The 13,484-nt window shown below is 39.6% G+C and overlaps 1 protein-coding gene across 1 annotated transcript in view; it reads right to left on the bottom strand.

The window, feature by feature from the left end:
- MAST4 (microtubule associated serine/threonine kinase family member 4) overlaps positions 1-13,484 on the bottom strand; it is a 325,784-nt gene that overhangs the window by 100,513 nt on the left and 211,787 nt on the right. Inside the window, exon 5 of the mRNA XM_024209370.2 lies at positions 2,360-2,448. Coding sequence (XP_024065138.2) covers positions 2,360-2,448 — 89 coding nt within the window. The remainder of the gene's footprint in view (positions 1-2,359; positions 2,449-13,484) is intronic.

The following is a 13,484-nucleotide window of genomic DNA, read 5'->3' as shown; positions in this document are numbered from 1 at the left end:
CATCTGAAATTTTCACTCCATGCATCTGAAGAAGTGAGGTTTTTTACCCACAAAAGCTTATGCCCAAATAAATCTGTTAGTCTTTAAGGTGCCACCAGACTCCTGGTTGTTTTTGTGGATACAGACTAACACGGCTACCTGCTAATACAGGAAATAAAGATTAATCTTTAATTAAAGATTATGTCATGGGATGAAACCTCCAGATACATGTCCAACCAAAATTGACAACCATACTGGTAGGTGTCTCCTCTATGACAGACATCAAACAGTGGCCCCAGAGCAAAAGGTGGAAAAAGCAAAAAAGCAAAACCCATACACAACAAAGGGGCTCTGCAGTAATAATAAATAATTCTTAAGAGTTTCTGCAACCTTCCCCGCTTCTTTCAGCTACATCATTGAAAAATGACTTTCCAAACAATCATGAACTATGGAACGATACAGTAAAGATAATCTCATCTTCAAATAGTTTTAGAAAGTGTTTATTCACTACAGGAGGGCAGATATTAAAAACCCCACACATATCAGTAGCAACTCTGATAAGCCATGAATCCCATAAAACCTAGAGTACTGAGAACTTTTCTATGCTGAGAATTTGTTCTGATTCCAGCCATCAGTGGCCAGCTACTGGCGTAGCTGCACCAGTGTCAACTTCTAGTGTAGACAAGCAAAACCAGGATTTGCACTAGTGCAGCTTATCTCTGTCTGAAAGGAGTCCAAACCACAGCTTTCCTGGTCTACAATAGAAGCTTGAACTGGGGCGATTACATCAGTGGCTGGAATTATGGCAAATCCTTAATACAAACGAGGCCCAAAACTACACAACTGCAAAAATAGTCAAACACGTTAAGTGTGGGGTGAAATATATTAGAACATGAGCGATTCCAGTGGATCACTGGGAACTATAACAATTATTGTGACAAGCAGTCATAATAAGCTCTTGAATGGGTTGCATATATTGTTTAATGAAGGGGATGCCAAGTGGTTTCAACCCCACATTTGACCTACTTAATAATAATAATTAATACTAGCACTTATACTACTGTTTTTCATCTTAAAAGCAGCTTCTCAACAGTCATATGACAGCAATATAATTGTTCCCATTTTATAGATTGAGGAACTGAACAAGAGAGGTTAAGTGACATGCCAAAAGCCATAGACAGTCATCATCTGTCATGAATAAACATCAGAAGTTCGTGACTTCCAGGTTTTTGCTCAGGCCAGTAGACCATTCCCGTCGCTCTTTAAAATGATTGCAGCCTGGTATGAAATGTGTCAGATTCTAAGCACTGATTTATTTGTTTAAAAAAAAATTCACCCACTCTATTGCTGAGTTTGAAGCCTCACCAGTCCCTGCCTTCATGAACTGTGTACAAAAACTCAGGCTCTCTTTGCAGGCTCTGCAATGGCATTATACATATATTTTTATTCCTATAGCTGCATAGGGCTCCTGCCCACAATTGTGAGGATAGGCATATTTCTCATCTAACATTGCTGGTCAGCTGCATAAGACAGCCTGCTAATGTCTTACTGACTGAACCTACCATCCCCTTTAAAAAATACAGATGAAATCCATCTTTCTGCTGTCTCCTTTAACTTGTAAGCTGTCAACCAGCTCCCCACAGCCACACTTTAACAACCTTTGACAGCCTGCCTGCCTGCCTATGGCTAATGCCAATTCCCACACTCACACCTTCTTATTGTAGCACTCCCAGGGATTTAATTGCGACTCAACTGTACACACAATGTAACACAAAATACATCTTTGTTGTACTGTATTCTGCTGTATAGACAAGATTCCTATACAAAACAGATAATAAATAACAATAAAGCTGCTCTTATTTGCAGATTTTAATCCATAGATCTCTATGTGCTTTTCAAACAAAGTGTCATGATCACCAATTTACAGATGGGGAAACCGAGGTACAGAAAGTTGAAGTGACCCTGATCAATGTCAAACACAAGGTCAGCAACAGAACTGGGAACAGAACTCAAAATATCCTGATTTGCTATCAAACGTCCCATCCACTGACAACATTGTCTCTATGTTGCAAGGTATCGTATGTTCATTTCACACTGCACTGAGGTTGGAGAATGGGGAAAATCTACACCTGTCAACATGTAATAGGGCAAAAATAATGTTATTCACACAAGCTATTTCCAGGGTGCCTATCACCATAGTTTAGTAGTTCCTAACACAGTAATTAGGGCTCTCGTCATGATTATTCTCAAACTTTAGTTATTACAAACAATGGAGAGAAAAGTTACACTGCAGAAGTGTAGTGGACTAGATGATGTGTTTCTCCTAAAGAATTAAAGGCATTAATACAAGTAATGGCATAGGTAAAAGTAGATGGTTTACCTGCATGAGCTGAAAGAGGTGAATGAGGCCGAGGCAGAGCTGGAGACTGGCCATTGCCTATCAAGCTCTTTCGGTTACTTGTCCGACAACTGTAGGGGAAAAAAAAAAAATAACTTAAAACCAGAAAACAGAACACCCTCTCAATACCCTCTTACTCATAAGGCCCAATCCTGCACTCATTCAGCCCCCCAATCTCCCATTCAAATCAAAACCATACGTTTCAACAGGAGTTTTGAGTATGCAAGAAATCTAGATAAGGCACATACTGGATAATGGCAAGAAGTGCCACTTCCCATATAACTGCATAAGATAATACATCACTGATAATTACCCAGCTTGCACTTCATTTACCATTCAGTTAGCACAAAGACCTATGCACCAATTCACAGTACTTTAGGCAACGTTCTGTGTCACTAGTGTAATATCTTGTGACATATCCCTGTTATTATACATACAACATGCATAAATACATCAAAACAAATCTGAGTTTGGAATTGTCAGGCAATAATTAAAGATATTTGTGTTTACATGAACTTTCTCACTCCAAATCGCATGCAATGAAGAGCAATGATTTGTCAATCTTATGATGATACACTAATTAAAAATCTAATTATTGGGATAAATTTCACATCTGTGCCTTCCATCAATAGAACAGACGATGCCAACAAAGATAAATGCATTCATTCACACATTTTTCATCTCAAGTACTGCTAATCCACTGTTTCCCCCCCATAATAGATTATTATAAGAGATAAATATTAAATTCATACATCTAGTAAAGTAAGGGAGAAGATGAGACCTTTTCCTTTAACTGCATCTTAGTATTTGTAAAAATTTACTTTTTACTACCTTATAACCATAATCAAACATGGGCTCTACTTAACTTTATGCGTATAAGCAGCTCCATGAAACCAATGAGACTACTCGTGCATAAAGTTAAGCAGGTGTGTAAGTGTTTGCAGGAGTGAGTGAGGGGTCATAAATTTTACTTGCAAAGTCTTTAAGGGGACATTGAGATCAATTCAGTCCAAAAATTTAGCCTAACACGATCAGAAATATTTCCAGTATTATAATAAGTTCCAATAAAAGTAGGGTTTTAATTAAATATTTCCCTGCATTGTTTCCAATTTAAACATTACATCATTGTGCTTTGTATGACTACCAGAAAAGGAAACTGACTAGTTTCCTCATTATACAAGCAGAATAAAATATAAAAAAGGTGAGAAAACAGCATAAATCAGAGGTGGGCCTACTACTGCCTGCGGGCCACATCCAGCCTGCAGGACCATCCTGCCCGGCCCCTGAGCTCCTGGCTGGGGAAGCTAGCCCCGGCCCCTTCCCCGCAGCCTCACCTCGCCGCGCCGCCAGCACTCTGGCCCGCCGCTCCTGCCAGGCGGCACGGGTGGCGTGGCTGGCTGCAAGCTTCTGCTGCTCTGAGGAGCATGGTTAAGGGGGGTGGGGGGATTGGATAAGGGCTGGGGGTCCCCGGGGGCAGTCAGGGGATAGGGGGCGGTTGGATGGGGCGGGGCGGTCGGTCAGGGGATAGGGAGCGGGGGGTTTTAATGGGGGTGGGGTCCTGGGGAGCAGGGGCTCCAGGAGGGGGTGGTCAGGGGACAAGGAGCGGGGGGGGCGTTGGATAGGTTGGGGGATCCTGAGGAGGGCAGTCAGGGTGCGGGAAGTGGGAGGGGGCGGATAGGGGGCAGGGGCCAGGCTGTTTGGGGAGGCACAGCCTTCCCTACCTGGTCCCCCATACAGTTTCGCAACGCCGACGTGGCCCGCGGGCCAAAAAAGTTTGCCCACCCCTGGCATAAATGGTTAGCAGTAAATCAGATTTTTTAAAATCCAAGGCATTACTGACAACATAGTCAATGTTTTAAAAACATTGCTTTTTAACTGCACAGCATGTGCTGAATTACTGTTACTTAGTTCTGATTAACGGTATGCAATGTGGCAGCAGAAGAGCCCACCAAAAAGACCATTTGGTTTCTCCTGACCATATAAGAACAAAGTAAGACTGTCACACTTAGCTGGTTGGTAACAGAGAAAATATCAGACTGATTTTAATGTATTACGCATTTGTTTAACACATCCCAGAACCACATAACAATATAAAAGAAATAGGGCAAACTGATGGGAAAAATCTAAATTTAAATGCACAGGGAAATTAAAAACTCTGCATATGTGGTCTTTTTGAGATGGTGGATCTGCAAAAATTATCCTGCTAAATATTTTGTCATCCCCAATTTAAAAATTAGGTAAAATCCCACTAACTCCCACCTATTATCTGGATGTCAGTGAAAAATTTAATATAGTTTTTGTGGTATATTTTTGACTTGTAAAGATTGGTGGTTTGGGTTCCGTCATATGGTATTTCTTCTCCGATTAAACCAATCATATATGCTCCATAGGATAGGAGCCCATTGGACTTATTCTGTAAGACTGTGGGAGAGAAAAAATAATATCTAACTCCAAAAGGTGCCAAATGGTGGTAGGAGAGCACCAGAGCTCTCTTCCCAGTCCTCAAAGATGACATCACTGGGGGAGAGGGGAGGACAAATTGCCACAGGACCTTTTGTGAGTAGGTGGACTGTGTGGGGATACAGGGATGTAGAGCCTGCATAGGTTTGGGTAATTGCGAGAAGCAATCACATTTTCCCCATATTATTAGTTTTATATATATTTTCTACTGTTGAAGCTGGTTTATTAAATGCTTCTCTATAACATTTTTGTAAAGTTCTGGCTATATAGCTAAACTATTCTATATGTTTTGCTCTTGTAAAATTGCTATCTGCTATTGGTTGCTTTTGTAAGTACTGTAGAGCTATTATATGGTATACTTTAGTTTTTTAATGTTATTTACCCTTGTAGTCTTAAATGTAGGACAAGAATTGTTTAAAGGGGAAAGGAGATTAACTGAAATAAACAGAGAAAAAAATGAAAATGCAAAATATTTATATTTGAACTGTATTTTAGCAGTGGTTCTAAAGCCGGTCCGCTGCTTGTTTAGGGAAAGACCCTGGCAGGCTGGGCCAGTTTGTTTACCAGCCGCGTTCACACATTCGGCCGATCGCGGCTCCCACTGGCCGCGGTTCGCCGCTCCAGGCCAATGGGGGCTACGGGAAAGGCGGCCAGCATATCCCTCGGCCTGCGCTGCTTCCTGCAGCCCCCATTGGCCTGGAGCGGCGAACCGCAGCCAGTGGGAGCTGCGATCGGCAGAACCTGTGGACGCAGCAGGTAAACAAACTGGCCCGGCCCACCAGGGGCTTTCCCTGAACAAGCGGCGGACCGGCTTTGAGAACTACTGTTTTAAAGAATTTGTCAAGGGTACTCAATGCTTAAGATAGGTGTTTTTTATGTAGTCAATATTTATTTTATTTAAAATTGTCCATATAAAATACTCCATATTTCTACAGACCACAAATCCAAAATCATTTTGTCATATTCCATCCCTAAGTTTTATATAGCTGTGGTATCCTGTGGCAAAACCCAGCTTATCTTCTGCTGCTTTTTAAAAATATTTTATTAACAGTTCATTTATTAATCTTCAATCCTGAAACTGTGTAGAGGGCACACATTTTCTGCATGCTTCAGCTTCACATTAAAAATAGTGAGAAGGGGTCCTGATTGGGAAGCAGACTTTGAGGACCATCCATTGCTGACACTGCTGTCCTTGTCCCACGGGTGTGTGTATACTTTTTGGCATTTGCACTGAAGCCCTTTTCTCTGATGAGGCACTCACATGCTGGAAGGCTTCTGAGGTGTGTCAATATTACTGTTTCCTATACACCACTAACCTACTTCCCATATTATGTACAGTTAGTATAAAATCATTATGCAAAGTAAAGTATCCCAAACTTCTCACGTTGCTCCTCCATCATCATGTACATCTAAAACATCCTCTCCTTCTGTCACAGTGTGCTTCTAAATACCTAAATGTTTACCTCACTACCTAAATACCTAAATGTGTAACCACTATCCTACTGCTAATCAAAATTTGGCAAGCATGAAATGTGGCATGAAAGTGGCTTTTTTTGCACTTCAATGATTTAATTTTAAAAAAACCACACACTGCTTCAGTATTTCACAGGTATGAAATTACCAGAAATCGCACTAAAAATACCCTTTCATCAATTTCAGCTATAATTATGTCCAAGTACAGGACTCTGTGATTCAGTTATTTAATTGGAACTATATAAGTGGCATCGCTGAAATTATTAGTTTAATAAAGAGTGTTGCTAAAAATTCAAATCTAAGCAAATGAGGACTGTATTCAGTATTCCAGTATATTCTCCAGACAAAAAGTTAGTGATACCTTTTCCACACACAAAGGTAGGGATCATTACCAAAAACATTTCATTCAAATGGCCCCCCACTCCAGCTCTGTTTTACGGTTCCCCCCCTTTACTTTTTTAAAGTTAATACTGGAAACTAGGGTGGCATTATCGTCATTGGGCGAAATGTATGCAATAAATAAAGCCTTATTTTCAAGAGATATTCTTAGATGTCATTGAGGCTTTAGGCAGAATTTATTTATTACCATGCTGATTTAAATATTCTTTTAAAGAGAATAAAATGAAGAGAGGATGACACCTCCTTGCGTTAGCTGTCTTGATAATAAGGTAAGATGTGAATCGCTGCATGAAAGGGAAACTTCTACTTAGACTGTGACCATAACTTTATTTTTTATTCTGTTTCACAAAGACTTTGAATTATGTCATCCATCCTACAGCAGTGTAACCCTAAGAAGTGCGACTCTTGCACCCCGTTAAGGCCTGCATTAAGGAGGACCTCTGTGGGTGGAAAATGTACAGGGAATCATGCAAAGTGATCAGGGCTGTTAGAACAAAAAAGAGTTGAGAACTCATGGTGGAGGAAGCAAAGGGTTGCCAACTATCCCAGCAATTTTGCTGCATTTGGCCCTGTAACATCAACTTTCAGTATATAAAAAAAAACAAAAAACATCCCAGAGATAATTCAGGTGGACAAAATAATGTATCCATTTTCTTTTATCTTCCAAGCTCCGTGTGGGCATCAAGCCACCCTTTCATCGTATTGCCTTTCTTAACAGTTATTTTCCCCCCAACCAAATCTGAAAGGATAAACCTTAGCTGATCAGAGGCAGCACTGACAGGAGAAAGATTTGTCTTGAGCAGAACAAAGTCAGAACAGTATTGGAACAGTCTACAGAGATGGTAACTTCAGGCAGCACAGACCACGGTAAGCCACATAGAGAACTGTGCACACAACACACAATATATAGGACCCGGATTTTATATCCTGATAAGGATGCCTATCACAAAGAAGAGACCTGCCAGTGGTGAATAAGCCTGACAGCAGGTGTGACTCATGATTTAGAGACTACCCAGGGGAAAAAAAATCTTTAAAAAAGGGAAACTACTGTATGTCTTAAATGTTCCTCATTTAAATTAATATTAATTAATTATTTAAAGACCTGGGGCCACACACAGAAGAATGCCAAATATACAAGCTTAACATTTTCTGTCAGTCTCCCTCTCCTCTTTCCCAGGCACTCCCTCTTTGGACTGTTTTTCACCTACTGGTATGAGGCCAACTGTATGAAGCATGTACATAAGGAGAAGTTATGAACCCTACATGTCTGGAAAGGGAGTAATTACAGAATCTGATAAAAATACCTTAAAACCATCTCCAACCCATAGTCTTGTTGTAATTTTATGTTACATCACATCATCGACATCCTGGATCACCGTCATTGCTCCCTACCTATCTTTGATTCCAAATCAGAATTACCTACTTGGTTTTCAAATTCATCGTTGACTGGTTCCACCTTACCTCCCTGTTCTCATATCCACCTACTCCCCTACCCACTCACTCTCCTCTTCCTATCCTGGTTTCTTGTTTCTCTTCTCTCAACTTTACAGGGTTGGGGAATTGCTTGTTCATTTTTGCTATTCCCTGTCAGGAAAAATGACCTAACCTCCTCCTCCCTCTGAGTCACTTCTCCTTAGAACCAAGCTTTCAACTTTAGCATAGGATTGACTCTCCCAGTGAAAGGGTTTTGTGATATAATGGATGAAGGATGTTACATAAAAATAATTTGTATTGAATCACATAAAATTAATTCAGTTAAATGAATCCTGATCCTGTTGCTGCTGAAACAGCTGCCACTCTTGGTGCACCAGACAAAATCCATTTGGGCAGTTTGTTAAAACAGGGCCAATGAAGCAGATGACAAAACTGCTAGTGTGACTATTGAAGGAGAACGGCAGAGAGAAGTTGCCATCCACAAGTGCTTGGAACAGAGGTATGGAAGAAAAAGTTGGGGTAGAAGCAGAGGGCTCAAGGAGAGGTAGATAACACAGGACAGACAACTTTCTAAACATTATAATCCCATAAATCACAACTGCCAGTTTGTTATTTTCTATCATATCTGTGTAAACACAATATTTTACTTCCAAGGGGCTCTAACATAGATACAGCTTAAACTGGGGGGTCTGAATGACTTTTAAAGTAGAAAATATGTTAAAGAAAACAGGAGTGGTTAAAATGCTGATGAACTCCAAGACTGATCAGTGCAAGAATTTGAAAGACAAACATGGTACAGACCTAAATAGCTTAGGTGAAAATAGAAATTATTTCTTCTTTTATTTTTTATAATAAACCTTGTAATTTAATCACCACATCTCTATTACAGTATTCAGAATAGCTTATCACAATTATACAAAAAATACAGTTTTGTAACAAATACTATATGTATCTTTAAATGCAGTATGCCCTGTTACATGCAAAGAAGAATCTATGACTTCTTTATAACTACAAAAAATATTTTCATCCCTAAACATTTGATGATTTTTATCTGCTATATCCCATGTCAATGTTTTACAAGTAGTATTTAGCATTTGTGAAAGTTGCCAAGTTTGCAGCTCTGGAAATTGAAATTCTCTACTTATCCACAGAACAGGGACAACATGAGACTGCAGTGAAAGCCATCCTGACCCTTGGCTTCTTTATAAAAGACTTTCAATAAGGGTACCAGCTGTGATGTTGACAGAACTGGACTGAAACCATTAACTCATTGCATATACCTATGAAACCACCAGCACATCGAAAGGATATTTATTCTTAACAAATCAAGGCTGTTTAAACACACACTAAAGAAAGACAGCATTTCAGAGCTGAAGCATTAAATGCAAGTTTCCTGATAAGGTAATGAAGAGAATGGCTAATGAATGACACCGCGAGGTGTGCTATCATGGAAGAATCTTCTTCCGCCCGGGCATACGAGCGCTAATACATGAGTAATTACTAGCAACAAAGGTTAATTGCTAAAAAAAACAAACCAAAAACAAAACTGTAGGGAGGGACGGAGGTATTGACAGACTACCACTTGCCATGCTTTCTACAGGAAATTTGGCATCCGTTTTAATCATTTATAACGATTTCATTTCAACATGCTAAATTATTAATAATTTACACTTATAATGAAGATGGATATGGACTATAAACGCCTCTGGCACCGCCTTTAGCAGCGTGTCCTGATAACAGCACTGTTCTGCAACATAACCCTTAATTTTTGTGCCAATGCAACATATTGGTTTAGTGAAAGGTAAAGATTAAAAGGGGATCCTGTATATTTGAAGATCTATTGCAAATAAAATCTTATATTTGCTAATACAAATCTAGAGAGACTAGCCTATCGTGGAAGCCAGAATGCAAAGGCTGACTGTGTAGACACAAGGCAGACTACTACTGTAAGAGCAGCTCTGGGGAAAGAAAAGGCAGTTACATTTTCTGTAACATTAAAAATGTATAGCTGACAAGCACCTCAGGAGAATCAAACTGTCTCTAGTAAGAAATGGGAGGTGCCCACTTTGTTTACACTGGAAAAGTTCAATTTAAGTTATATTTAACTTGTTATGAAATGTGCTAGCCTATGACTTCATGGTTATTTATTGTCTTTATGAACACAGACACTAGAGAGTCAACTATGCAGTGGAGAGGCTTAAAGAGCAAAGTTTATCTAGTATTTTAACTGCTATTCACAGACAATAAGAGTGGGTAAGAAGTGAGCAAATGCTCTGCACTAAACCAACAGCAACATTTTACAAATAAAATTAAAATAAGGCATGCACTGATTTTTCTTACCCCTTTATGAAAAAGTTGCTCTTCTGTATTACTTTAGGATCCCTAAGAACCCTTGTTGCAATCCTATGAGAAGTTATCTACCCCGCTCAGATAATCTAAAAGCCAGCTGCAGTGAGGGAAGGATGAGTACTGCCTATTGATGAGGCAGAGTAGTAGTCCCGTATGGTGCGCTTCTCACCAAGAAGAGACAAAAGAAGACATCCTTTGAAGACACAAGGTGTGATATTAGACTGCATCATTAAATGGAGTTTTGCATTGCCTTGGAGGGGAGATCTAAGGGGATTCCGATGGTGCCAGAGCTGTGAAGTTTTACCGGAGAAAGCAAACCAGCAGGGGTGTTCCACTGGGAATTCCTACAGGATCTAGATTGGACCAGAACCCACAGATTTCATTCAGCCCTGTTTATTTTCACATCACGTAAGACTAAGGCTAAGAGGCTGTAGGCTCCGAGGCTTAAAAAAGTTGAGTAAGGCTGCCACCCTTTAAAAGTTTTGGGAGACACTCTCTATTTCCACTTAAAAGCTAAAGTAGATTCAATTAGCTATAGTGACCATGAACAGCCTAAAAGGCACAATGGGACTTGTTTTCTCAGAGATCCATTCTGTTAGCATTTTAGAGCTGTTATTCAGCTGTTCAACATCTTTTCAACTGCATATCATGGCATATACCATGTAGTGCAGTACTATTTTCTTTTATTAATTGAACTGGTCACATGTAACAGTTAGTAGCTTAAGGATATTAAGAGACACAAACCTTAATAAACTAGCATAGTACTTGGGAAATAACAAAAAAGGCTCTATACTTATTAAATCACCATAACATAAAGATTGTCATGGAAAGGGTAAAGAGAATAAGAATTCGAACACAATTCTGGTTTCAGGTTCACTGTGGAACAATGGCCATAGTTTCATACAGGTATAAAAGCATACCATATTTTATTTTACTTTTGAACTAATCGTAAACACAATCAAGCTAAAATCCAGCCACACACCCCACTCACTGTAAGTAAATAACCCACAGCGATCTCTAACGAGCTAAAGGAAAGCTTTTTTGGAATTTGACTAACTGTTATAATGCAAGCATCTAGGGGTTACTTTTTTAGGTCAGTTCATTTTAAAAGAGGCTGACATTCTTCTAAAAGAAGGAGGGATGTCAAAATGTAAGGAATAAAATAAAGGGAAGAGCTGCCAATAGTCCCAGTTTGTCAGAGTCTGACCTAGATTTTTGGGAAATGATCAGGAATATTTTTATGCTTGGCCATTGGTGCGGGGAACGTAGGCAGTAGAGGATGGCTACAGTCCTGTTGCAGAGAGAAGCCTCTCTAGCTACTGATGTAGTTGTGATCAACTCTTTCCTCTCCTGCCCCTGACAGCTGCTTACTAACTGCCAACCTGTGGCTCCAGCCCTGGCACAACTAGCCGGCTAGGTCTCACCTTCTCTTAGGAGAGGCTTAAGGCAGTTCCTCACACTGAAACCAAAAATATGTACTGCAGGTGGCTGGGCTGGTAACCTGCATTCCTGGCATGTGAAGAGGAGACCAGGCATGGGAAGAAAAAACAGCTAAGAGAAAATGGGGAGGGGGGGAGAAGAGAATGTCAAGAGTCTCTCTATCCCCTGGCTTATCTGAAAAGTTGTCTAAGAGTTCCATTCCATTGCCCCATTCTCTTCCTCAGCAGACACACGTGTATTTTGGTGGAATTCAACTTCTCTCTTTTTTCCTCTTTCCAAAAATAAAATGAGAGACAAGGTGGATGAGGTAATATCTTTTATTGGACCAACTTCTGTTGGTGAGAGAGTAAAGCTTTTGAGCTTACACAGAGCTCTTCTTCAGGTCTGGGAAAATAACCTACAAGAAAAACTGTAGCTTAAAATGCAAGAGAACGCACATGTGATGACGCGCTGCAAAGGTCATCTGTGAAGCTTTAACCTAGGAAGTTCAGTGCCAGAGCACAAATTTTCTCCTACTTGAGCTAGGACAGTAATTCCATTAGCAGGTAGCAAGACTAGGTTATCCTTCAGTAGACACAATACTTAGTGAGGGAAATGGATGCATACAAAGGCCTCCAGTGGTCAAAGGCCTTTCAAGTCTCCATGCCACTGGCTTATTTGATAAAGTATTTCTTGAATAATAAAATTAAAAAAAAAAAACAGGCAACTCTGAAAGAAACTTACAACTTTTGTGATATCTATAATTTTATTGTTAATCATAACTAACCGCAAATTATTTTTCTTTCACATACAGCAGAGAACTCAACTAAAGAAAGGAAACCAGGTTAGAGCAATATTTTAATAGACGTACATCTTTCCTAAATGACTATGAGGGCAGTCTCGTCCGCTCTGCTTCATGTTATCTCTACAGAAATTGATTCTGAGTTTAATTCTTTACAGAGATAAATATTTAATTAGGTAACATAACATTTAGCTAAATAGTCTATTTTAACTCCATAGTCGGACAATATTAATAAAACAGCTGCTTACATGATAAAAATCTGTAATACATGTAAAGTAGGTAGGCAGTGGAGAGCAGACAAAATTTACATTGTTCTGGGCCATGCACCACTCAATTTTACAATTCTAGTTCATTATCCAGGGACTGTAATATTCACAACCTCACACTGTACAACTGATTGAATACACTCTAACATTGACATTTAACCCTACTGTAAGGCTCTTTTATACTTTATTTCTCCTCTGCAAAGTAACACAAAGTTATGAGCTGAGTGAGTAGCATGCTCACTACCGTAACAGCACTATTATTTCAGATAACTGAATTTAACAGTACACAAACATTTTGCTTTCAATATTAAGGTAAAAACTGTGCCACCAGGAGAGAAAAATTTGAGACATGGAAAATGTAATAAGACTCCTATCAAATCTATATAAGCCCTACAGTCAAAGTAATTCCTAGGTTCATCCTATCCTATAGTATGTTTATGTTATTCTATTTAATTTTAGGACATAAATTAGGGTTACCATACGTCCGGTTTTTCCCAGACATGTC

The sequence above is a fragment of the Terrapene carolina genome, unplaced genomic scaffold, assembly GCF_002925995.2.
Source record: "Terrapene carolina triunguis isolate 2854851 unplaced genomic scaffold, T_m_triunguis-2.0 Scaffold69, whole genome shotgun sequence".
NCBI classification, from domain to species: domain Eukaryota; kingdom Metazoa; phylum Chordata; order Testudines; family Emydidae; genus Terrapene; species Terrapene triunguis.
This window is presented reverse-complemented; position numbering and strand designations above follow the sequence as displayed.